We start from the raw sequence: 21797 nt of genomic DNA, 5'->3' as shown, positions 1-21797 counted from the left end.
TGGTGTCCATGTTTACACTTTAATGTCCACCTATTAATACCCGTTAATGGTTTATGACGCCAATCCTTTCTCATGGTAACGAATTCATCAAACCGCAACGGGATCTCATTGTTAGCCTTAAGTGTCACTCGGTAGGTAATTTCAAAGTAGCAAATAAAAGAATCACAAAAGTCTCCCAATGTTAAATTCTTGGATTCAAGGCATTCTTTCTTTTGTAAAACAAAAAAAAATGTTGCCTTTACAGATTGGCAATTCCACCAGATGTTTACATTACAGTACTTGGTTCTTGCCAACAGGTGCTTTTCAGCGACCATGCGCAGTTTCCGTTTAAAATTCAAACATCTGTAGAAATATAGATGTTCCTCCGCGAGCCCCATTTGACGCTTTCTCAGGTCGTGTCAGTGCTGCTCCTGAAAACCCTGCTCCATCCCCAAAGAAGAGAAATATTAGTATCATAATTACGTCTTTGAAAATGTCAATTAAAATGATACAGACTTCCTGAGTGCTGTCGGACTCCTGATGGTGTATTCCGTTGGCCGATTTATGCGCTCCGTGCATCTGAAATATATGAAACAAAGTATTTATTTGGTATTTCCCTTGAGGATGTTCCTACCAAGTCAGATTGATCCAGGTGACATTACCGGGCTTTTTTCTGGATGCTTGCCCATCGCTTGCACCAGCTGATCCACTTGCTGGTTGTGATCCAAGGCGGTCCTCAACGCGTCCTCGGTGCTGAGTAGCTGCTGGCGTAGGCGGGTAACCTCTGAGTCCAGAGCCGAGGGGTCCAGCATGGAGTGACGGCGGTGGTCCGGGGAGAACTTCTCGCGGCCCTGAAGTAGGGGAAAAACATTGCGGTCATTGAGGAAAAGCTCTATTGGTCAATTGTTGTCCTGGGTTCCTCACCAGCATGAGGAGTTTGTCACGCAGCGTCTTGATGTCATCTTGCAGTTTTTGCTCCTTTACCTTCCACTCGGCCTTACGCACCTCCCGGTTCAGGTCTTTGTCCATCTCACGAGAGTGTCGACGTGACTCCAGGAGCAAAACCCTCAACTCGTTTAGGCTTCTGTTATAAAAAAATAAAAATAAAAGGTCACATGTGTAATGGAGAAGAATTTGGTGCTCATCAATGCTGAGCTTGTAAGTCCAATATACCCTTCTTTCTTCAAGAGGTCCTGGCTGATGCTGAGCAACTGCCCAGAGGCATCATGAGACTTCCTGGTCATGGATTCTAGCTCTGCTTCTACACGCATCTTTTCCCGAGCGAGAGATTCAGCCCTTCTTTCCCCCATTCGAACTTTACCCTCCAGAACTGCCATTAAAAAAAGGGAAAAAGCATAGAAAATCTAGCTTTGAAGAGAAAATGTTTTCTTATAGTTTGCATGTCTGACCTGCGATTTGAGATTTAAGGGCTTCAACTTGGCAGGTAAGAGTGGAAACCTCTTTTTCCCGTTTCAGGAGTTTTTCCAAGGTTTCTAAAAAGAAGATTACAGTTTACAGCACAACTGCTCTTCTGGTAAACAGGTATTCAGACTAAAGTAAAGTCTTACCTTCCATGTTCTGCTTGAATTTTCCCTTGTCATCTGAAAGTTGGTTATCTTCAATCACCTGCCAAAACAAAGCGTTACACGACAACCAATCAGACAGCAGAAGCCAGTGTTGCTCGTTTGCACTCACGTTAGCATCGCGATCGTTTTGCAGGGCCCGCAGCTGGTTGGCCGTCACCCTCAGCTCCTCCTGCAGCTTCTTCATTTCCACCCTGCAATCGGACGTCTCGCTCTCAGAACTCTCTAGCCGTTCCTTCAGATCACGGGCGCTTCTGTCACGCTCCCGCTGAAGCGCCTCCATCTCCGCCAGCCTCTTCTCGGCCCTCCGTAGTTTGTCGGCAGCCTCTTCTGAGGACTGTCCGCCAGCGCCTTTCTCAGCCTCCCGGAGGCGAGCGGCGAGGTCCTCGCGTTCTTTGGTGAGGATGGCTGCTTCAATTGTATATTTGGCCTTCAGGTTCTCTACTTCCAGCTGGTGCTCCATTTTCAGACCCTCCAGGGTGGCACGCAGCTCCTGAGTGGCCGGCTCTCGGTCATCTGGCGCAGATCGGTCGCTGCAGAACGAGGCCTTCAGCTCCTCCAGGGAATGCTGGTGCTCGCTTACTAACGAGTCAAATTTAGACTGCGCAGGAAAGGAAAAGTAAGAAAGCGACTTGCGATTTTTGTATGACTTGCGATTGGCTGACTACCTTCCAGGTATCCATCATCTCCATGTTCTCCTTAGTGGCCTGCTGGACCTTTAGCTTCAACTCGCAGATCTCCTGGTTCTGCTTGTCCACCAGAATTTTCAGCTTCTCTGCTTCCCTCTGGCTTATCGCCAACGCCGCTGTCATGTTGGAGTCGAGCGCCAAGCCACCAGGGGAGCCCGGTTCTGGGGTGAGGCCGTCAGGGCCCGGCAGTCGAACCCGCAGGCTTTCCACCTCAGTCTTGGTTCGGGTGAGCTCCTCCTCCAACTGTACGATGCGACTCTGCTCCTCCACCGTGGTTTGCTATGATCAGAAACGACACAGAAATGTTTGCAATATTTATAAATACATTCATGTGCAGACCACCACAGAGTGTTTGTTTGGCTCCCTGCCTGGATGTGCGTACATCCAAACATTTCCTATAGGATTATTACTGCGACGTGCCGAATGAAAGTGGAAAATTGTGAGAAGAGCGCAGCCACAGCCGGATCGTCTAAAGAACAAGCATCCATTCAAAACAAGAAGATCGTTAACCGTTTCTACCTTCGCAAGTCACTACTGGATTTGAATTGAAGATATCACAGCACACGAGGAAGAAGAGGGAAGTGTGTTTAAGATTATAAAGCAGCATCCCAAACAAGATGGCGTCTCATTAAGAAAAAAAAAAGAAAGAAAGAAATGGTCACCTTCCTCTTACCCTCAAGGATGCAGAGTCACACTTGCGTCTTCCCTGTTGGCAAAAACATACTTTACTGCACCTGAATTAAACTTGAAAACTGACTTCGAGGATTTTTTTTCACACCTGGAGTTCTTTTTTTTGCATAAAGGGGCAAGAGAAAGTTTGCCCCAACTAGGGAAGAAAAAATACATCAATCTGGGTTGATAAACTCATTTGTTAAGCCACACTCGTTTCAATTTGACGGAAACTCAAACCATTTCTGCCGAGGAACTAGTTTGTGAGTATCAACATCTAATCAGTGGAGGAAAACATAGAAAACAGCCTGCTTTTTTTATCTCTGCCAAGAAATATGTGATGGGACAATAAAACAATCACCTCTGAGATATGTTGTCAATGCGCAAAAACAAGCAATTTCCATGGTCAGAATGACAAATATTTCTCTGTCCTTTATCTACGAAGCAATGTTTTTTCAAACGGTGGGTATGCCCCCTGTGATTCGTGTTTTTGTTGTTGTTGTGGGCCATTCTAGATGTAGTGACTTGATCTTTCGACATTAAACAAAAAAAGAAGAAGAACCTAACCCACTAGGGGACTGCTGCCTGGAATTTGTAATTGACATGTCATCTGTGGCGTTTCCAATGAATCCAATGTCCATACGTGTCAAACACGTATTTATTTATAGAGGTCACCAGTTCACTTCTACAAAAGCCATTGTCTATACGTGCCACCTGTTTTAGCAACAATGGACAACACACAACAAAAAATTGCTCTAACACTAGAATTGCACACCCACTACTTTAGATGTCAGGAGCGATCTCGTCTATATAGTGGAGGGATTCTTTGCACCAAGTAAACAATATGAAGAGAGAAAATTACGGGTGTCCAAACCGGTACTCAAGGGCGGCAGTGAGTGCTGGTTTTCATTTAGAATACATTTTAACCAATTTGGTGTATTAAAACTGTAATCAAAGGATTGCAGTCCAGTTTTGGTTTTTATCATTATTATTATTATTATTTTTTTAGAAGAAGTTTCATTGGTTAAACAGTCCGTGCCAGATCAAATGGAACAAAATCCTGCACCTACTGTGGCCCTTAGAGGAATAGTTTGGACAACCCTGGTCAGTAAACCAACCCTCAAAAGATAACTTTTTGCTCAGGGATTAAAAGAAGAAAGTGCAGAAAAGTTTTTGGAATTCTTCCAAGTCACAAGAAACATTTGGATTACCTCCAAATCTCCTTTGGTGATGGACTCCTCCTCTACTCGGAATTGAAGATCCTCCACTTTCCTGAAAGCAATAAGAACACATTCACAGTTGATAATAGCCATGATCACCAATCTCTTGTTTTGGTTAATCCCAGTGGCGGGCTGTCAGGGCCTTCAAGGCCTTCTCTGCTGGCCTAAGAAATATCAGAATCATATATTATATTTTTTCCATCAATACTTATTAAATAATTCCAAATTGTCTGTTAGCTTCCTTTCATTGCTTCCCCCCGGTTGCACTGCTTCCAGATGTGTGTTTTCATATTGAAGCATTTAACCAATCACATTTCAGCCATTATTTGTTGCCAGGGTCAAAACTCTGCCTCAAGGCCTTCACAATCAGTTCTGCAGGCTCGGCTGCATTAAACAAGCGTCGATAAGACTGTTGCTTTAACCAATCAGATTTCGAGTTTGCAACACCACAATGCCTTGTCACAGGCGTAGGGATACATCATTGCCTTCTGGCAGGCGTAGGGATACGTCATCGCTGTCTTTTCCCGGGAAAATCACCCCCTGGCCCGGTTGTAATGTCTGTAAAGCTCCAGTATTTGTATTTAATCATTAAATGCTGCTAGGAAGTGGATTTTACCCATTGAATGCGCTACGAGAAAATGCGCGGACCGCCACTGGGTTAATGACAAGGGATCCTACCTTTTCTCCTCTTCCAGCTGATTGGCAAGCTCTACCTTGGCTTTCTGCACACCCGCCAAGGCGGCCGTGACTTGCTGCAGGGCACCTTCATTCTCGGAAATGTACTGTGAAGGACATGGGGTCACGTTGGACGCCTCGCTTATAAGGTTCTGCCCGAGTCTGTGAACGTTCTTACCTGTATGTGCTGCGACTTGAGGGCACAGAGGTCTTTCTCCACTTCGCAGATGCGGCTGGTGGCCTTGGCCATGTCAGCACGTTCCAGGTCACGCTCAGCCAGCAGTTGCTCGATGTGCTGCTGCTTCTCCTTCAACGCCTCCTGAAGGGCGGTCGTGCCCGAGATCTTGCGGGCGTAGCGTGATGACGTCTCTGTCAGCTTGAAGGACCAACATGGGGTGAATATAGAAAAGAAACAAGATTTTTATTTCGTGTCAAATGGCGTCAGTATTTTTAGAGCCGTGGGGAGACGATGTTTGACACATTCCTGCTAAGCCTGGAAGAGTTGAAAAATATTTGGGCAGAATATTTTCATATACTTTGATTTTAAAAATACAAAATAATATTTAATGATGATTCAATATGATTGGTATATTTATCTAAATCATGGTGATTTTTTTGTATAAAATACAATAACTGAAGTAACGATTGCTGAAATAGTTTTTGTGTGCATCTTTAGCACACAAAGATGTGATACATTTTGTAAAATTATGATTTATTACAACAGATAAAAATGTGAAACATTAAAACAATTATGTTTTTAAACTATGAAAGAAAATGGATACTTTCAGTATGAAATTATTATTATTATTTTTTTAATTTAGGAAAAGATTTAAATAAGATAAGGAAAAGTACAAAAATACATTGTTAGTATAGAAATAAAGTCTAGAATAAGTTCCAGAAAACTATGATTTTCTAATGTTGCATATTTATTTTTGTGTAATGGGACCCTTATCAATAACTCAGACTGAAAGTGATAATAATATTAAAACACTAATAGTTTTTGTTTGAACACAAAGATAATAATGTATTAGTCCTACAGTATATGTGACCTTTCTATTTTTTTCACTGGCTGTCATACGTGCACTTGCAGGTATATTTCTACAAAATCAATGATACTTAATCACAGAGAGAGTCGACCATTACTCACAGTGAGTGTTCTTGCTTACGAAGCCATCTCGAATACAGACGGCAAATAAAGAGGATGACGCCAGCAATCTCGCAAAGTAAAAAAAGGGCGTAAACCGGTCGAGCCAAATCGATGGCACGTCTACCCCGTTTGATTGTTTCCGAAGACACGTGTGCTTTGTCAGCCAAAATCTACAAGCGAGCCGAGCCGTGATCTCACCAGTCCGGCGCGGCTGGGTCTTCCGCCCACCGACGAGGCCACCGAGCTGACGGAGCTGATGGATGAGCTGCTGGGGCTGTGGGCCAGCGATGACACGCCCATGGCCATGCGCTTGGTCTTTTTGGCCTTGGCTGGGCTGGTGGACGGGAAGCCGATCCGGATCACCTTGTGGATGGGCGCAAAAAGCCCAAACTTGGGGAGACACTGGAAATATCTGCACACATGGTGGCGCAGCGTTGAATTCCTCGGCACTGATAACTCAAAGCATTCTTATCTCAAGTCATCTTTTCCCATTGTAATGAATGCAAAAGCTGTTCATTGGACAAACCTCGTGCCGGCCACGGCGCCGTCATTCTTCCCCAGAGGCTCGTCCAGCTCCACGCCGCACCACTCACCCTTGGCGAAGTCCGTCTCCCCCATGTAACGGATCACACCCATCTTGGAGCCTCCCACCTGACCACAAACACATGACAAAATTTGTTTTGTATATTTTCTATAGTCACCTCTGCTAATAGGTAAAACCTATAGAAGGCGGAGTTTATTATTCAATTCCTTATGTCTGACGGATAATGTGATCAAGATCATTTGAGAACGGAAAAAGGGGATTATTACTAATCTTACAGGATATGTTTGTTATATGAAAGAGGTGATTAAATTTTGAGGTAATGAGAGCAAAGGTCATAGAGATCAGAAACGGAATTTCATGATAACTTAAGAGCGAATAAAGGGATTATCAAATTTGTAGTATGAAACAAGAGAGGTGATTAAATGTTTGGAGTAATGACGTCCTGAGGTTTGTGAAATTTAGAGTTGACTGTTGGGGGGCGATAACCAGAGTGTAGTAGTTTTATTAATATAATTTAATTGTTGTTTGAAAATGTTAAAAAGAAAAGTATGCGCATACAATAAAGATTAATAATAATAAAAATATATATGTAACATATGTACATTGGAATTATGTTGACCACACTTGTATAACAAATGTTAATATTGATGTTAACTTGTCATATTCCTACATTTATTTTACTATAAATATTCACTTGGGTTAAAAAAAATAGAGTTTATTATTGAGGGCCATAACCAGAGTGTAGTAGTTTTATTAATATAATTTAATTGTTGTTTGAAAATTTTAAAAGAAAAGTATGTGCATACAACAAAGATTAATAATAATAAAAATATATATGTAACAAATATATATGTAACATATATATATATATATATAGCCTATATATATATATATATATGGACATTTGAGTCATGTTGACCACACTTGTATACCAAATGTTAATATTGATGTTAACTTGTCATATTGCTACATTTCTTTTAATATAAATATTCATTTGGGTTAAAAAAAAAGTAAACAATATTTTTCTGGAGACAAAGCCAAATATGTACACTCACCAAAACCCGATCTCCAGTCTTGAGATCCTTGTCACCGCCTTTCTTCACGGATCCACTATCAGACATGTTGGAGCCGGACTCATTCCCCGTCTTGACAGCGCTGTTGAGCAAACTTTCTCGAAGGGGTGCCGCTGCCCGCTGGCCGAGGAGGGTCTGATTATGGATGCAGAGCGACTCGGCGGAGAGGCCATCGCTGCTATCGGCCGCTGGCTGTCGAGTCAGCTTTGAGGGTCGGGTGAAGATGCCCTGCAAGGGTTGGCACTCGAAGTAGCGAACGCCGCCCACCGAGCCGTCGTTCTTGCCCAGGAGTTCGTTGAGGATAACTCCGGCCCATTGGCCCGGTGCGAATTGAGTCTCCCCGAGGTAGGCGATGACCCCGGGTTTCACGCCGTTCACCCACACCTGCTCGCCCACCGTGTAGTCACCTGCCACCTCGTCGCCCTCCTCGGACACTTTGGGCGGCGTGCCGGGCTTGGCCGGAGCACCTGGGGACAAAGTACGACAAGCATCCATATCTCGCGTGTCTGAGGAAACGCGGTTCACCGAGCGACCTCGGAAAAACTGGTGACATTGTGAGACTGTCGTCATCCGTTCCCTTTGACCGCGTCGTGCCAGATAAAATGACGAGCTGCGTGTGTCAGCGTGCGGCACGGAAATGCAGATTGTGGGGCCGGAGACTAATTGGCACCCGAAAAGTGGGTCAGCGAGGCGCATCTGCGATTAAACCCGTCGTTCTCACACACACACGGGCTATGTTTCGCGTGTGCGTGAATCGGCGGGCTCTCCATAAGACCCCGACTTGAAGACCTGCTCGAGGCTTCATGGCCCCATTGCTGGAGCTTTATGCCCCAATTGCTGCCATATGTTGCCGTTGTGCAAAATCAGTGACAAGTCTCTCATCAACATTTGAAGAAGCCACTTGTCGGTGGGATATTTTACGACCAAAAAGCTAAGAAAATTGGGAAAAAAATCAGCCCCCAACACCGGTTACACGAACTGGCCGGGCGAACTTTATAAACAAGTGACCGGGAAAGTTTGGGAAAAAATTAGCCCGTCACTAGTTGCACCGATTTGACAGAAAATGTCGTAACATATGAAAAACTGCTATTTTTCAGCTATTTTTAATTGAGGCATTCATTTTCGGAAAGCATTTCAAGGCAGTAAATGGATTGGACGTCTATCGCCATTGTGAACTGTCGAACAACAGCAATATCGGAGTTTATTTCTATAGCTTTTACAAGTCTAAATCAGTTTTCTGACCTAAAAGTGAGGACTTAGTGAGGAAAAAAAAATAGTCAAGCAAAACGTAACTTAAAGCTATGAAATCACAGAATGGATCCTGTGTGGTTCCAGTTTTTGTCCAACTTTACAACGTCTTTTTGAGTCTGTATCCGTTTTAGCTACCGCAACCAAGATGGCGCCGTTCAAGTGGCAGCCGGCGGCGGTAGCTCCGTCCACTCTTGCCCGTTTTGTGTTTTTGCTTCTTTTCTGTCTTAATGATCTGATTTGGTGATTTTTAATGATCCCATTTACTTTGATTTGCTTTGTACTTTGTGCTTTTGCTTTGTTGTTCTGTCTAATCACCCTCTGCTACTGTCACAATGAAATTTCCCGAATACGGGATGAATAAAGTTATCCAATCCAATCCAATCCAATCCTAGTGTTTCTTTGTATTTATTATCACAGAGTGCTTCTTAAACGCAAATAAGGAATGACACAATAGTGACACCTGCACGAAACTACATTCAATCCGTTGTAAATTACTTCATCTTAAAACCAGGCCTTTTCCATCTGCGCATTTGAAGCACTCGTAAATAACCGAGGCCGTCCAGCGACAAGAGGTGTGTTCGCTGCCAACGTCGGGAGGCGGAGGAAGTTGTGTGGAGGCTTCATTGTGCTAGATGGGGGATGAATGGCGGGTTTTCACAGAGCCCCAGCACAATGGTCAAAGTGGAGGCTTGTGTAGCCAGTCCTCGCTCTACATTGGCTCACTTTTTACTCGAACCCCCTCACATCCCCATAGCAACACAAATGTGGGCCCAGCCACAGCATTACTTGCTCGCGGATAAATGTTTGCCATTTCCTGTTTTCTTTTCTATATATAAACTCATTCTAGCCAAGCTTGTGTGGACTGATCCTGTGTGGTATCAACCAGATGTTCTCAAACTGTTTATCTCCAGCCACTGCTTATATGGGAACACGTTTTACTTATTCCTAAATTCCATAGGAATGACAGTTGGAACTCATTAGAATATAGTACGGAAACTCCAAAAATGCTTTTACATCTTGACTACTTCAGGCCGTAAATGGAGTTTATTTCTCAAGGAAATTCCCTTATAATAAACAGGAAATGACCTGGAAAGGAACCTAAATTTATCAGAAAGTGACTCAGAAATTCCCCAGAATCAACAAGAATTGACTCAAAATCAATAAGTGACCCATCAAAGTTCTCCAGAAATGGTATTCTATAAAAATGTAGTTAGTTTTTAATTGTCATTCATTTATAAAAAATATTTTAAAAACTAGCGATCATTGATATTGTTGCCCAAATACCATATACTACTCCGAATCCAATACGTGAGTGATATTATCCATGCCGATACTGTATCGATACACTTTTTTGGAAAACATCTTTTAAAAATACTAAACTACTACCAAGGGTGTCAGACTCAGGTTGGTTCGCGGGCCGCTTTAACGTCAACTTGATTTCACGTGCATTTACATTTTTTTTAAATAAATTGATTAAAAGAACTGGATTAAAAGCCCTGAATACTCAGTTTTTTTATAGATCTAAAACATTTTTTATTTTAATGTTTATTTTAGCTTTTTGATATATTTTTCGATTTTACAAAATGATTTTTGAACTAAAAACACAGAAAAAATTGATTAAAAATTTACAATTATTGATTTAAAAGGGGGGAAATCAGGAAATTTAATATACATCTATACTCTTCATTTTAATTTGATCCTAAAACAGAAAGTCGGCACTCATGATTTACTTTCCCGGGCCACACAAAATGATGCAGCGGGCCAGATTTGGCCCCCGGGCCGCCACTTTGACACATGTGTACTACATACTAAAATAAAATGTAAAATCATTGCTATTATTATTGTGGTTTGATCAAAAACTGTTTAACTCATTGACCACCATTTGACGTCTAATAGTGACAAATTCATTGAAACCCACAGCAGGGGATGATTGGACGCCACACGATTGGACATCTATCATCACCTTGGAAAGGGTAACAAGCACTCTTTTTTCCGGCGGTCTGCGTAGCTGGCGGCTATCTTTGGTAGAGTACATATTGGGCATCATCGGCATGTTATTTCTAAGTATACTCTCTAATACCGATGATGTAATTTTAGTGCTATTAGTACCCTTATTGGTGGAAGACTAATAATAAAAATAATGACAACATTAAAAAAAATAATAGTCATATTAAAGTTAAGTTACATATAATATCAAAAGTAGTCATTTGCACTATTCAGGGTGAACTCAGCCATTTTAGTTAGTTCTGTTTATATCCTAGCACACAGATCGCAACCGGTGAACAGATGTGTGGCCTTTTGAGAGATTATCTTTTCCATCTCTGATTGTGGATAGTCATCGCGTGATGTAATTTAAACCAAGAGGAAACAAACATGACCTTCGGATGGATGAACGGAGAAGACAGTAGTTTATGTGTGTATTCTGTGAAATTGCACTATGAGTCAGTAAAAAGAGCCACAGATGTTTTTCTTCTGGCCAACGAAAGAGGAAATCACTTACTGTCTTTGGGGGGCACAGGGGAGCTTGATGTTCCGCTCCTTCCCATCGGGCTGGAATGCTTGGGCCCACGCCCGGGGATCTTCAACCCACTGGACTTAAGCATGTTCATGGTTTGGGGGAAAAATAGGCTGAGAAGGCTAGCAGTGAAGGCACTAAGCCAGGGAGTGGTGACTGTATCTCTCCATGTTTTACAGCTGGAAACACACAGAAAATGTTAGGAGACAGGGAAGGAGAAACAAGGAAAACCAACAAGGTTGAAGTGAAACAGTCGTCAGGAATTTTCATTTCATTTAATAAGACAATTTTACATTCGGTCATTTTCTGTACCACTTATCCTCACACAAGGGCCGGAGAGGGTGCTGGAGCCTATTCCGGCGCAGAATTGGCGGCCATTCAATCGCAGGGACAACCATTCACACTCACACCCATACCCAGGGGCAATTTAGACCGTTCAACTAGCCTTCAAACATGTTTTGAAGATGTGGGAGGAAACCAGAGTACCCAGAGAACACCCACGTTAGCCCACGAAGAACATGCAAACTTCACACAGGAAGGTCAGGACTCACCGGGGTTTGAACCCTCAACCTCAGAGCTGTGAGGCCGTTGCGTTAACCAATCGTCCACAATTTTTCAAGATCATCGAATTTGAGTAAAATAAATATTGGCTTTATTTTTACATAATAACATTTATTTCTCTTGTAAGCAATGTTAGCCTGTTGAAAATGGTACACTTGCATTTATATCTGCCAGTTTCTCTACTTAAAATATAGTTTTCCATAGATTGAGCCTCCCTAATTCCTTCAATGAGGCTGCAACATTACAAGCGTCTCTGAGCATTGCACTGCAGTGCTTCTCTCATTTCAAATCTAATAACAAACGAATTGCTCTACCAAAGCCTTTGTAAGGATGTCCCACAGCCAAATATCAGCATGACCATGTGACAACCAACCCCATGTCCATCACATTGTGGCATGTGGATATGATTGACACATGCATAGATATTAAATGGGTCAAGGATGATGCTAATTGATCCATATGAACGACTCCACCATCTTAGGGCCTGCACCTGATAGTGCTGTGGAGGTTGCATGGGGCGGTGATAATGCGCACCTTCACAAAAATGCATTTGTTTTAAAGCACTGACTGCGGCAAGCAAGTAATGAAAAAGCATACTCCCATTCAACAAAGGAAAAAAAGCCTCAGTGGATACTCACGCTGAGTCACAAGGGTCCACTTGGAATATTCCTTCCAGGGAAAAGGGAGGATGCCACTCCCTGGGCTGGGGGGATGCAAATATGGATGCTCGGGGTGGGAAAAGGGAGAGTCCGCCGCGTTGATCCGTAGGAGCGCGTAGCACTCAGTTTCCCTTAAAAAAGGGGAGCCGCAAAAGCCGCCGTTAATCTCCCATCGAGGTGTCGTTTTCGCACCCCGCAAAACGCATGTCCGACTCGCCCCCGCAACATCGAACGCATCAGAAGCAACTTTTGTCTCGTAATTATCTTCGTCTCACTTCCTCCTGGTAACCCCGTTTTCTAGCCCCTCTTTTTTCGATTCTCTCCGCGATGTTTTGTTGTTGTGGTTGGGGGGGATAGCGCAGCCTCCCCGTAACCGACTGAACCCGCACCGGCGACACGGAACAAAGGGGGCCGGGGAAGCAGAGCCTCCTGTGGGACGGATGAGATGACTACAAGCTACCCCCTCCTCTTCCTATCAACGGCGAAGGCCATTTAAAAACGTGTGGTTTTTAAACAACTCCCACTTTTCAGATAGAATACATACATTTCAACTTTACTCTCAATACATTTTAGATGTATTTAAACCGTCGCATCATTCGGTGATCTCGAAATGAGGAAAAATTTACATAGTAACAAATAAAACAATAGATTATGTCGTCAGTCAGCGTCTTCAACGATGCATCGTGCAATTTAGCTCATCCTGAATAAACATATATAAAGGTGTCAATTTTGTAAAATATAGACCCCATTCTGGTATTAAACACATGCCGATCTGAAACAGAGAATCAGTATTTATAATTCATTGTCATAAAGATGTGTAAAATTAAAATATATGGTTCTGGAAAACAAGTTATTCTTAAAGATAAGACATTTGGAAAGGAGTTTGGTGTTGGCAAACCTCGCAATGACAGAAACATACACTAGATGCCCATGTCAAAGCAAACTTATTTAGATTTTCATCACTTCGTGACTACTGTAAACGCTCAAAGACAAAAAATCATGCGCAGTGATCTTCATTGGTAAATAAAATCACTTTTTTTATACCAAAACTGGGATTACAATTTTTCTGTGAATTTTGCATCATCCACTTCCGGGCCGGCGTGATTTAAAAAGACCTGATTGGACATTGGAATCAGAAAGTGATGTGATTGGTCGAATTCCACACATCAAGTGGAATGATTGAGAAGAGTGACTTTTTATGTCTGTGTTTTTACATTTTGTCGACTATTTCATTAAAATCATCATGAATATATACGGATAATACATTTAAAATATATTTTAAAAATTCGTTTTAACGTCATCAGAGGTATTTTTGTGCACTTTCACAAAACGTTCACTAGAGGTCAGAAAAACCCAAGACGACGTTCTGGTTAGTTGCCATCTCCTACTACTATGCATATTTAGTTTTGTTAGGTAGTTTACAAGGTTACAAGCAAAATAAATTGCGGCACAAAATAAAAATAGAGATTACTGGTAATCATTCACGACCAAATATTTAAAAGGGACATGCAAGAGTTTTTTTATGGGCATCTTGTTCAATAAAAAAGACAATTTATTTTTTCTAAAATGTCATATTGGCCGCCGGAACAGATATTTTACCAATAGTGGAACTATTTTAGTCAATCAATTGTGACTATCTCAAATTTTCCATCCTTGTTCATGACATCACTAATACCCATTTTTACACTTGCTCTCGAGTGAGTGCCTGTATACTTTATTTCAATTTTGGAGGTCAACATTTACAAGAAAAAAGTCCATTTTGCTGAATTAAAAAGTTGCTTTTTAAAAGGAAAAAAACTAAATGACATTTTTAATGTCTTGTTTATTTGTAGTGTTATACATTTAAAAAAAGTTCTCATAATTTCCGGTATAAATCTGAATTCACATCATAATTTTATCATTTTATTTGTATTAAATATTTTTTTTATTATGTTTGTTAAAAAAAAGATGTTGACTCATCTATTCTAATGGCCCATTTTGATATATAATAACTCCCTCTGTTCCATTTCCCAATAAAGGCCTCAGTGTGCTCGGCCAATGGACGTTGCACTGGGCATCAACGCAACACCACGCTGGGATTATTCCGCTTTTTTTCTAATCCCATTACAGCACCGCGTGAGGGCAGGAATACAGCGAACAGAGGAAGGATGGCAAAGGTTGTTTTCTTTGGCCGATGAGAGAATGATTAACTGTCGCGTGTGCTTGACAGGAGGTGACAGCCCGGACGGCGGCGCTCGGCATCGGATGAGGATGCACACGCACACACCTCCATTGTTTTGCCTTTCAAGTCCACCTGCCTCTGGAAATCCATTCAAAGTCTTAAAAGGTTACTTTTAGTGTAATTTTGTAACATGTAATAATGTTGAAGTTTGATTAGTCAACTGGGATAAGGATTTCATCACTCAGTTTGCAATGTGAGTAATGTTTTTTTTCTGGTCTTTTACTACTTAAAAATGTTCATCTTGCCACAAGAAAGCCAAAACTGTTCTAGTTGTCATGTACCGTATATTGTTGATTTATCATAGAAGTGATTTAAATTATGTGAAAAAATAAACATATTCAAAGAGGTATGAAGACCTCAATTAACAATACCTATAAAATCCTCAATTGAAAGTGTGTTAAATTCTGTAAAACAATAAACACATTCATAGGTTTAAAGAAAAAACATCATATACACGTGTAGACTTTATATAGCAACAACACCATCAGGTTAAAACTATCAATCTATTGCAATGTTATGTCTCATTTAGTAAAAAAATGAGATTAGACTGCAACAATTTTTAGGTATTGCTGTCAATAACCAGTTAGACTCCAGTCACTAACCTACAATTCTTTTGCGTGTGGTCATCTAACAGTGGTTGTATTCACTTTCCCTTGGTTAGAGTCCTCCCCAAGACTATTGGAACATAATGGTGTCTGCGGCTCTTGAGCTAGCGGGCTTCTTTCTTGGTCTGCTGGGCTTACTGGGGAGCCTGGTGTCCACGGTGCTCCCCTACTGGGAGAACACGGCGCACGTGGGCTCCAATATAGTGACAGCCACGGGCACGGTGAAAGGCTTGTGGATGGAGTGCGTTACCCAGAGCACCGGGGGCTTTCAGTGCGATACATTCAACTCTATCCTGGCTCTGTCGTCCGACCTGCAGGCGTCTCGGGCCCTCATGGTGGTCTCCCTGGTGCTGTCCACCTTGGGCCTGGCCATTGCCGTCCTTGGGATGCAGTGCACCGTTTGCCTGGAGGAATCGGCAGAGGTCAAGAAACGGGTGGCGGGCGCGGCCGGATGCTTCTTCCTCGCCGCAGGCTTCATGACACTGGTGCCTGTTTCATGGACGACCAATAAGGTGATCCAGAATTTCTACAATCCCAACATGCCTGCCAGTCTCAAGTTCGAATTGGGGGATTGCCTCTACCTGGGACTCTTCTCGGCTTTGCTTTCCATACTGGGCGGTGTTATGCTATCGGCGTCCTTCTGCGAGGGCCAGGAGGGCGGAGGAGGCCCGGGGAGGTGGCATGGCGGGGGCTACCCGTACCCAGCGGGTGGTTTACCAGCGGCACGGAATACCACCACCTTGCAAATGGGAGGCATAAACGTGAACAGTCGGGGACAGACACTGGTTCCGACCGGTAACGGAAGTCTTGGTACAGTCCATGGGAAACCTGTAGCAGCAGGCTATGACGTTACAGGATATGTGTGATGTCAAAGTTATAGACAGAGATTTTTTTTTATGGACTAAATAAATGGTTTCCTATTTCCTTTATGAATGTGTTTGGTTACTTTTCCCTTTGATCCTTTGCATTAACAGAACTGTTACATCACAATGGGCCTCTGTAGATATATATTGATATTTATACTGGGCAATTCTACAGACAAAAGGTTATTCACGCTGGTTCATACCCGTAGAAGCCATATGTTTAGGTGTTTTTGTGAGAAAGTCAGCCCTTCTTACTTATTTTGAGTACTGTGTACCTGCTCTCCAATTGGTATCAGTAAAGTACTTCCATGACCTAAATTATAAAAGTCAAGTACACATTAAAGTCCAGTTATAGAGCAGTACCTGACCTACAAACTCAAAACAAACAACAACACGCATAAGCAATTTGGATCAATAACATAGTCAAATAAACTTATGTGTGGACCCCATCCACTTATTTGATTGTGTGCTTTGATGCCAGTGTAATTGCCAAAATGGAATACTATGTATTACCAAAGTCAATTTGGAATTCAACCCACAATTTACGGACCTCAACTAAGATTCTAAGGCTAAATACAACTCAAAAGTTAAACCATCTGGAATTCCAGGGAGATTTTTTGAGTAATGTATACAAAAACAGATGAAATTTCTTGACAGTGTTGAGAAAATTACTCCCTAACTAATATTTTGTGGGAAAACGCTCCTCAAAAGACTAACTGTCCCTTTACTTGTGTTTTTTCTTAAAGATACTACTCCTTTAATCTATTTTTTGATTACATACATGAGAATATTTACATACTAGAGACATGTGTTTCTATCATACCTGGACCATAATGATGATTCTGAAAAACATTTCAAAAGTTAAACAACTCAAATTAAGGTTCAGGGAATCCGAAGTGGTCTCAGAAATGGTTTAGAACATTTTATAACACTACTCACCAGACAAAAAAAAGTCCTATTTTTCCCTGACATTGATTATAATCGACATCCAATCTACTAACAAATTGAATGAAAATCCCCACCAAAGACACTGAAAGAGTTTAAGGTGTTCCTGTAGTAATACATTAATACAGTAATACAACCGTAACTAATATTTTGAAGCAACTTCTTATGGGTTGGAAACTTATGTTTAATTGGAGAAAAAATGAAATGCTGCTTTTGATGATGATCTAATAAAGGAAAGAAATATCAAAAGCTTTCATCTCAAACAAAGTCCGTCAGGAGAGGAGAATCATTTTATTTTCTAATACTTCTTCTGTTGTCGATTCTGGACACACTGTTAAGTTAGTGTACGTACTTCTAACGGGTGAAATCACGCATTTTCATGTATTCATGCCTTTAAAGTCTGAGTATGGCTCTAAAGGACTATAACATTTGAAAATATGAATTGTTTATGACTCTCACTGCCAAAAAGGTTCCCGACCAGAAATATATCAGATAGATAGCGACTAACCAATGAAAAGAAGTATGCTATATTAAAGTTCTTGCAATTGTAGATATTATATCAACATTTCTGAAAAATTCGACAGAAGTATTTTGAATAAGTACGACTCTACGGTTAGCTATATGTGTGCTCACTTTCCCTTTGATACTTTGCAGCCATAGAAGTATTGGATTGCAATGGACACTCTAGTTATGGAGGCGAGGGGCGTCATCCTGAGCCTGATGGGCTTCCTGATCAACCTGATTTGCAAGGTGAGGCCCTTTTCGGAGGTCTCGGTGGACATCGAGACTTTGAAGTCCTTTGGCAGAGCGAGAGGTCTCTGGATGGAATGCATGCCCAAGGTGGACGGGCTCTTCTCCTGCAAACCTTTTGACGTCATCCTGGATCTGCCTGGAAAAAACATTTGTCATTTTATTAATCATTTCAGGGGGTAAAAAATGCACTTTATTGGATGAACAATTCAGATTTTAAGCAATAGATTTGGAGGAAATGCCTTGATAGCCAATTCAACAAATACAACAGTTATGTTTAAGAGTAATTTTACTTAGATGAAATGCTACAGTAAACTATATTTTAAACATTTACAAGAATATTCAGTTTTCCATGGTTGCGTGTATGAGACTTTGTCTCCAAAAAAAGGAATCTTTAATTCAAACATTTTAGAAGTTGACCAGCCACACATTGCAGGTTGTACTGTATTTCGTATTAAAATCATGATCTAGAACAATGAAAGCTTAATCTAAATTCCCCAGATTCCAGGCCAGCGGGGGGCACAAAAACCTGAGCCGCCTGCAGCTCTGTAACCAGACCCATTCACGAGAAACTAATTGGGGTGTTTTATAATCCTACAGCAATTCTACTAAGAACAAAGATGTTGCTCAATCAGGTTAAGATTTAGTGCCATTGACAGGGATATACGTCATTTTTTTTCGGGACAAAACAGATTTGGCGTCTGATTGTTGTGATGCAATTTTTATTTGCCATTTTGTGATATTACAAAATGATTGTCTTCATAAATAAATGAAATGAGTTATAATGCCATCTAGCGTTCAAAAAAACCCACAATTAAATAAATGTAATATTTAATATTTATTAAATACATTATATTAATAAAAATGATTTAAATTCTCATGCATCTTTGGCATAAAATTCCCCAAATATTTTTTGTCAATGTCAATTCAAAAAATATATTTTAGAATATTATGAACATTCAACTCAAATGCTTCACAACAATGAGATAAAAATCTTTATTTAAATAAAAACTATAACAACAACCAAATCACATACAACAACAGTATTACAAAAATAAACAAAAGAAAGCATCTGTCAACTTAAATTAGTGGTGTGAAGTTTGTGTTTACTTTTCACGTCTTCTCATCCTGTCGTTCGGCCTCCTTTCGCTCGCGGCCAAACTCCAGCACCAAAGGTTTCCCTAACAACCGGTAACCATGGATAAGCTGCAAAGCATTCTGGGCTGTTTCAGTGTCTCCATAGACCGACACACAAAAAAACATACAAATAAATAAACTGCACATTTAACATCCGGTTCTAAAGCAGCGGGCGCGTTCTAACCTGGCAGAGTGACGAAAGCCTGACCCTTCATGCGTCCGGTCAGGAGGCGGTACAACAGCGGGGGGCTGCTGCCGGCCCCCTCGAACCTGGAGAATAGGGCCACCAGCTGGGCCACCGTTGCCTGTGGGCTCAAGTTCTTCACGCATATAACCTGGGAGGAAAATCCACCATGAGTACAACTAAACACCAGCAATACCTGACGTATTAGAGACCTTTCTGGCCATACTTTGGAAGGTTTTCCAGGCTCATAGTTCCGGAATCTCGGGATGTTGCGGATCTCCTCCTCACTTTCCCGGTTGTCCCGGATATCTTGGTCCGTCACAGCATCCAGTCGCCCTGTAATGGTCAGCGGCTGCCCCAATCCGGAGCCCCCTGGCCCACGTAGGCTGCCAATTGGATGGCTGATCTCAAGCTGGGCCGTGCCGGAACGCTCCGGCATTTCGGGTGAGACTTCCTCTGATTGGTCGTGGCCTTCCTGTGGCGGGCTATGTGACGGCCTAGATGGTGAAAGGCGGCACATTCCGGCAGCTTCTCCATCTTGAGGCGACTCGCTCAGAAGATCTCTGTACAGTGTGTCAATTGGATTTGCCGATGCCGGCCCCTGCAAGCTGTCTTGATTATTTTTATCTGGAGGGAAGAGGAAAAATTGGTATTTCCTCAAACCGTAGCCCTCTTTGTGCGGAGCCTGTTCTCTAATTTTATCCAAAAATGGCAGGTCTCCTCACCTCGATGGTAGAGGGAAGTGAGGAAACTCTGGCGGTCATTGCCCTGAAAGAGCGCCTGTTCGATCTCCATCTCACGACGGGAAAGTGGCTGGCTGGCGGCGAAGCGCTGAGGCCGGGCCAAGAGCTCCGCCCTTGCCGCCATCTTGTCACGAATGGCCTGCAGGCGCTGCCGCTTGACGCCGGGGGCCGCACAAATGCCATGGCACTGGAAAAAAATCACAATAATAATAAAACATCTTCCAAAATTCCAAAAGGAATGAATCCCAAACAATTACCTGTTCGAGTACGTCCGAATCATCCCGACTTTGCCAAAGCTGAATCTCGAGCTCTGTGAGGCCCATCTCTCGCAGATTGGCCACCTCCTGCTCGTCATCCTGCAGTTCCCGGAACTGAGACAAGCTCCGCACACCGGACACCTGCTCACCAAATGGCTTGTAGAGTGCCGCTGGTGCAAAACTTCTCTTTTTGGCCACACATCTGTTAATTCAAGAGTTGACAATTTTAACATGACCAAAATGTTTTGGGTCCATGCCCTTTTGTCACCTGTCAAAGTCAACTTGGGTGTGGAGTTGCCGCAGTAGGAGGCCGTGAAGCTGCCGCTGTCCCTCAGTCTCCTGCTCTTCCAACAGTGGACCGTCGTCGCATGGTCGTCGGCTCACTCTTGACAGATATGCCAAGAAATAAAATCAGCACCAGCCCACCTTGCATGTTTTGGGTATGTGGGAGGAAACCCACGCATGTAACCTCTTATACAGTGAGGACCCACCTGGGATCAAACCCTCGACCGAAAAAGTGTGATCCCGACACACTAACCATTTGGTCGCCGGGCCTTTTTTCATTCATGCATTGCTACACATAATTTAACTCTGGAAAAATAGTAATGTGACATTTTATAAAAATGCGTTCTTCCTCGCATTTGATAAACATGAACACAAAATTGGCGATGGAGGAGATCAAAAGTGAGAAAGTGAAAAAAAAACGTTTATGAATATAAATTTTCGTCCAGGATCATTCATGAATGTCCAAAATAAAAAGGGTACCATTCAATAACGGCGTTCATGTATTATATTATACGTAATACTATAGCAATAAATATAGCAACTGAGAAGATAACGTTATATCGAAGGATCGGTGGTTCTTCTTTACATTATCACATCAAAGACAAGTAATTCCATGTAGGATTTGACAATAGATACCAAATTTGGATACTGATTTAGTAGTGTTGTTTACTACTTGAACAAAGGCAGCAAATGAGGAATGAGAAGTTTTGTTTACCTTCGCATCGTTCCACGTCGGACTGTTACTTCCGGGACGTTGCAACATGGGAAATGTTACCATACAAAGTCACTTCTTTGCTTAAACGAACATGCGATCTATTTACGGGCTTAAAATACCTATTCATTTACATGTATATTTAAAAAAAGAAAGGTCACAATGCTGTCTACGCAACAAATAGCCTGAAAATACATTTACATTGATGTACTTTCGCCTTTTGCGTCTGCATCCGGCGCGTTGCAGTATGGGAAATGTAGTGAAACAATTAAAACGCACCTTTTTAACCGACTTAGATTATTTCTCGTTTTAATACGAGTGTCAAATTAACAATATTTAATTAATATACAAAATACCTTGTTTAGCGCTGCTGTTATCGTGTATATAAAGAGATATATGTTGCAAGCCAGCTGTCAAATCTGTTCTTGTTCTGCTGAATGACACCATTGTACGGTGATAATAGATGATCGCTTTGGCTTTATATCAACCATGTGTACGGTGTCATATTTCTCCGATGCTGCAAAGCCCCC

General features: G+C 42.0%; 3 protein-coding genes across 9 annotated transcripts; 1 reads left to right on the top strand and 2 right to left on the bottom strand.

The window, feature by feature from the left end:
• Positions 1-181: 181 nt before the first annotated feature.
• On the bottom strand, positions 182-13634 carry clip2 (CAP-GLY domain containing linker protein 2). Of its 3 annotated transcripts, none has more exons than XM_077592136.1 (19): positions 13464-13634; positions 12545-12696; positions 11331-11524; positions 7562-8046; positions 6489-6613; positions 6161-6374; positions 4994-5191; positions 4819-4922; positions 4132-4192; positions 2925-2957; positions 2231-2530; positions 1675-2163; positions 1548-1605; positions 1389-1472; positions 1153-1309; positions 904-1063; positions 642-830; positions 496-558; positions 182-419 (listed from the first exon to the last, which is right to left on the bottom strand). In XM_077592136.1, the coding sequence occupies exons 3-19, from the start codon at positions 11437-11439 to the stop codon at positions 399-401; spliced, it is 2850 nt and encodes a 949-aa protein (XP_077448262.1). In that variant the 5' UTR covers positions 11440-11524; positions 12545-12696; positions 13464-13634; the 3' UTR covers positions 182-398. The 3 variants fall into 3 exon arrangements, with proteins under 3 accessions (XP_077448262.1, XP_077448264.1, XP_077448265.1); XM_077592138.1 differs by lacking the exon at positions 13464-13634 and adding an exon at positions 13110-13277; XM_077592139.1 differs by lacking the exons at positions 2925-2957; positions 13464-13634.
• A 972-nt stretch (positions 13635-14606) lies between these two features.
• On the top strand, positions 14607-16320 carry cldn2 (claudin 2). The gene is made up of 2 exons (XM_077592145.1): positions 14607-14979; positions 15448-16320. The coding sequence occupies exon 2, from the start codon at positions 15475-15477 to the stop codon at positions 16255-16257; it is 783 nt and encodes a 260-aa protein (XP_077448271.1). The 5' UTR covers positions 14607-14979; positions 15448-15474; the 3' UTR covers positions 16258-16320.
• Positions 16321-17477: 1157 nt separating this feature from the next.
• On the bottom strand, positions 17478-21785 carry rbm41 (RNA binding motif protein 41). 5 transcript variants are annotated; one of them, XM_077592142.1, is made up of 9 exons: positions 21624-21785; positions 21271-21298; positions 20539-20655; positions 20271-20472; positions 19996-20200; positions 19497-19897; positions 19271-19421; positions 19060-19155; positions 17478-18088 (listed from the first exon to the last, which is right to left on the bottom strand). In XM_077592142.1, the coding sequence occupies exons 1-8, from the start codon at positions 21712-21714 to the stop codon at positions 19073-19075; spliced, it is 1278 nt and encodes a 425-aa protein (XP_077448268.1). In that variant the 5' UTR covers positions 21715-21785; the 3' UTR covers positions 17478-18088; positions 19060-19072. The 5 variants fall into 5 exon arrangements, with proteins under 5 accessions (XP_077448268.1, XP_077448267.1, XP_077448266.1 ...); XM_077592141.1 differs by having other exon boundaries at positions 19060-19184; positions 21624-21784; XM_077592140.1 differs by lacking the exon at positions 17478-18088 and having other exon boundaries at positions 18932-19184; positions 21624-21784.
• Between the last annotated feature and the right edge of the window lie 12 nt (positions 21786-21797).

Source organism: Stigmatopora argus, chromosome 22 (assembly GCF_051989625.1).
Source record: "Stigmatopora argus isolate UIUO_Sarg chromosome 22, RoL_Sarg_1.0, whole genome shotgun sequence".
Classification (NCBI taxonomy): Eukaryota; Metazoa; Chordata; class Actinopteri; order Syngnathiformes; family Syngnathidae; genus Stigmatopora; species Stigmatopora argus.
The sequence above is the reverse complement of the archived record's forward strand: the minus strand, read 5'-3'. Positions and strand labels throughout refer to the sequence as shown.

Coding starts and splice junctions, on each gene's coding strand:
- clip2 (XM_077592136.1), bottom strand. CDS start 11,439: ATGAACATGCTTAAGTCCAGTGGGTTGAAGATCCCCGGGCGTGGGCCC. Junction 4,923..4,993: donor TCAAGTCGCAGCACATACAG/GTAAGAACGTTC, acceptor TGTCCTTCACAG/TACATTTCCGAGAATGAAGG. Junction 1,310..1,388: donor CCTTAAATCTCAAATCGCAG/GTCAGACATGCA, acceptor TTTTAATGGCAG/TTCTGGAGGGTAAAGTTCGA.
- cldn2 (XM_077592145.1), top strand. CDS start 15,475: ATGGTGTCTGCGGCTCTTGAGCTAGCGGGCTTCTTTCTTGGTCTGCTG.
- rbm41 (XM_077592141.1), bottom strand. CDS start 21,714: ATGGTGTCATTCAGCAGAACAAGAACAGATTTGACAGCTGGCTTGCAA. Junction 21,299..21,623: donor TAACAGCAGCGCTAAACAAG/GTATTTTGTATA, acceptor ACGTCCCGGAAG/TAACAGTCCGACGTGGAACG. Junction 20,473..20,538: donor ACCCAAGTTGACTTTGACAG/GTGACAAAAGGG, acceptor TTGAATTAACAG/ATGTGTGGCCAAAAAGAGAA.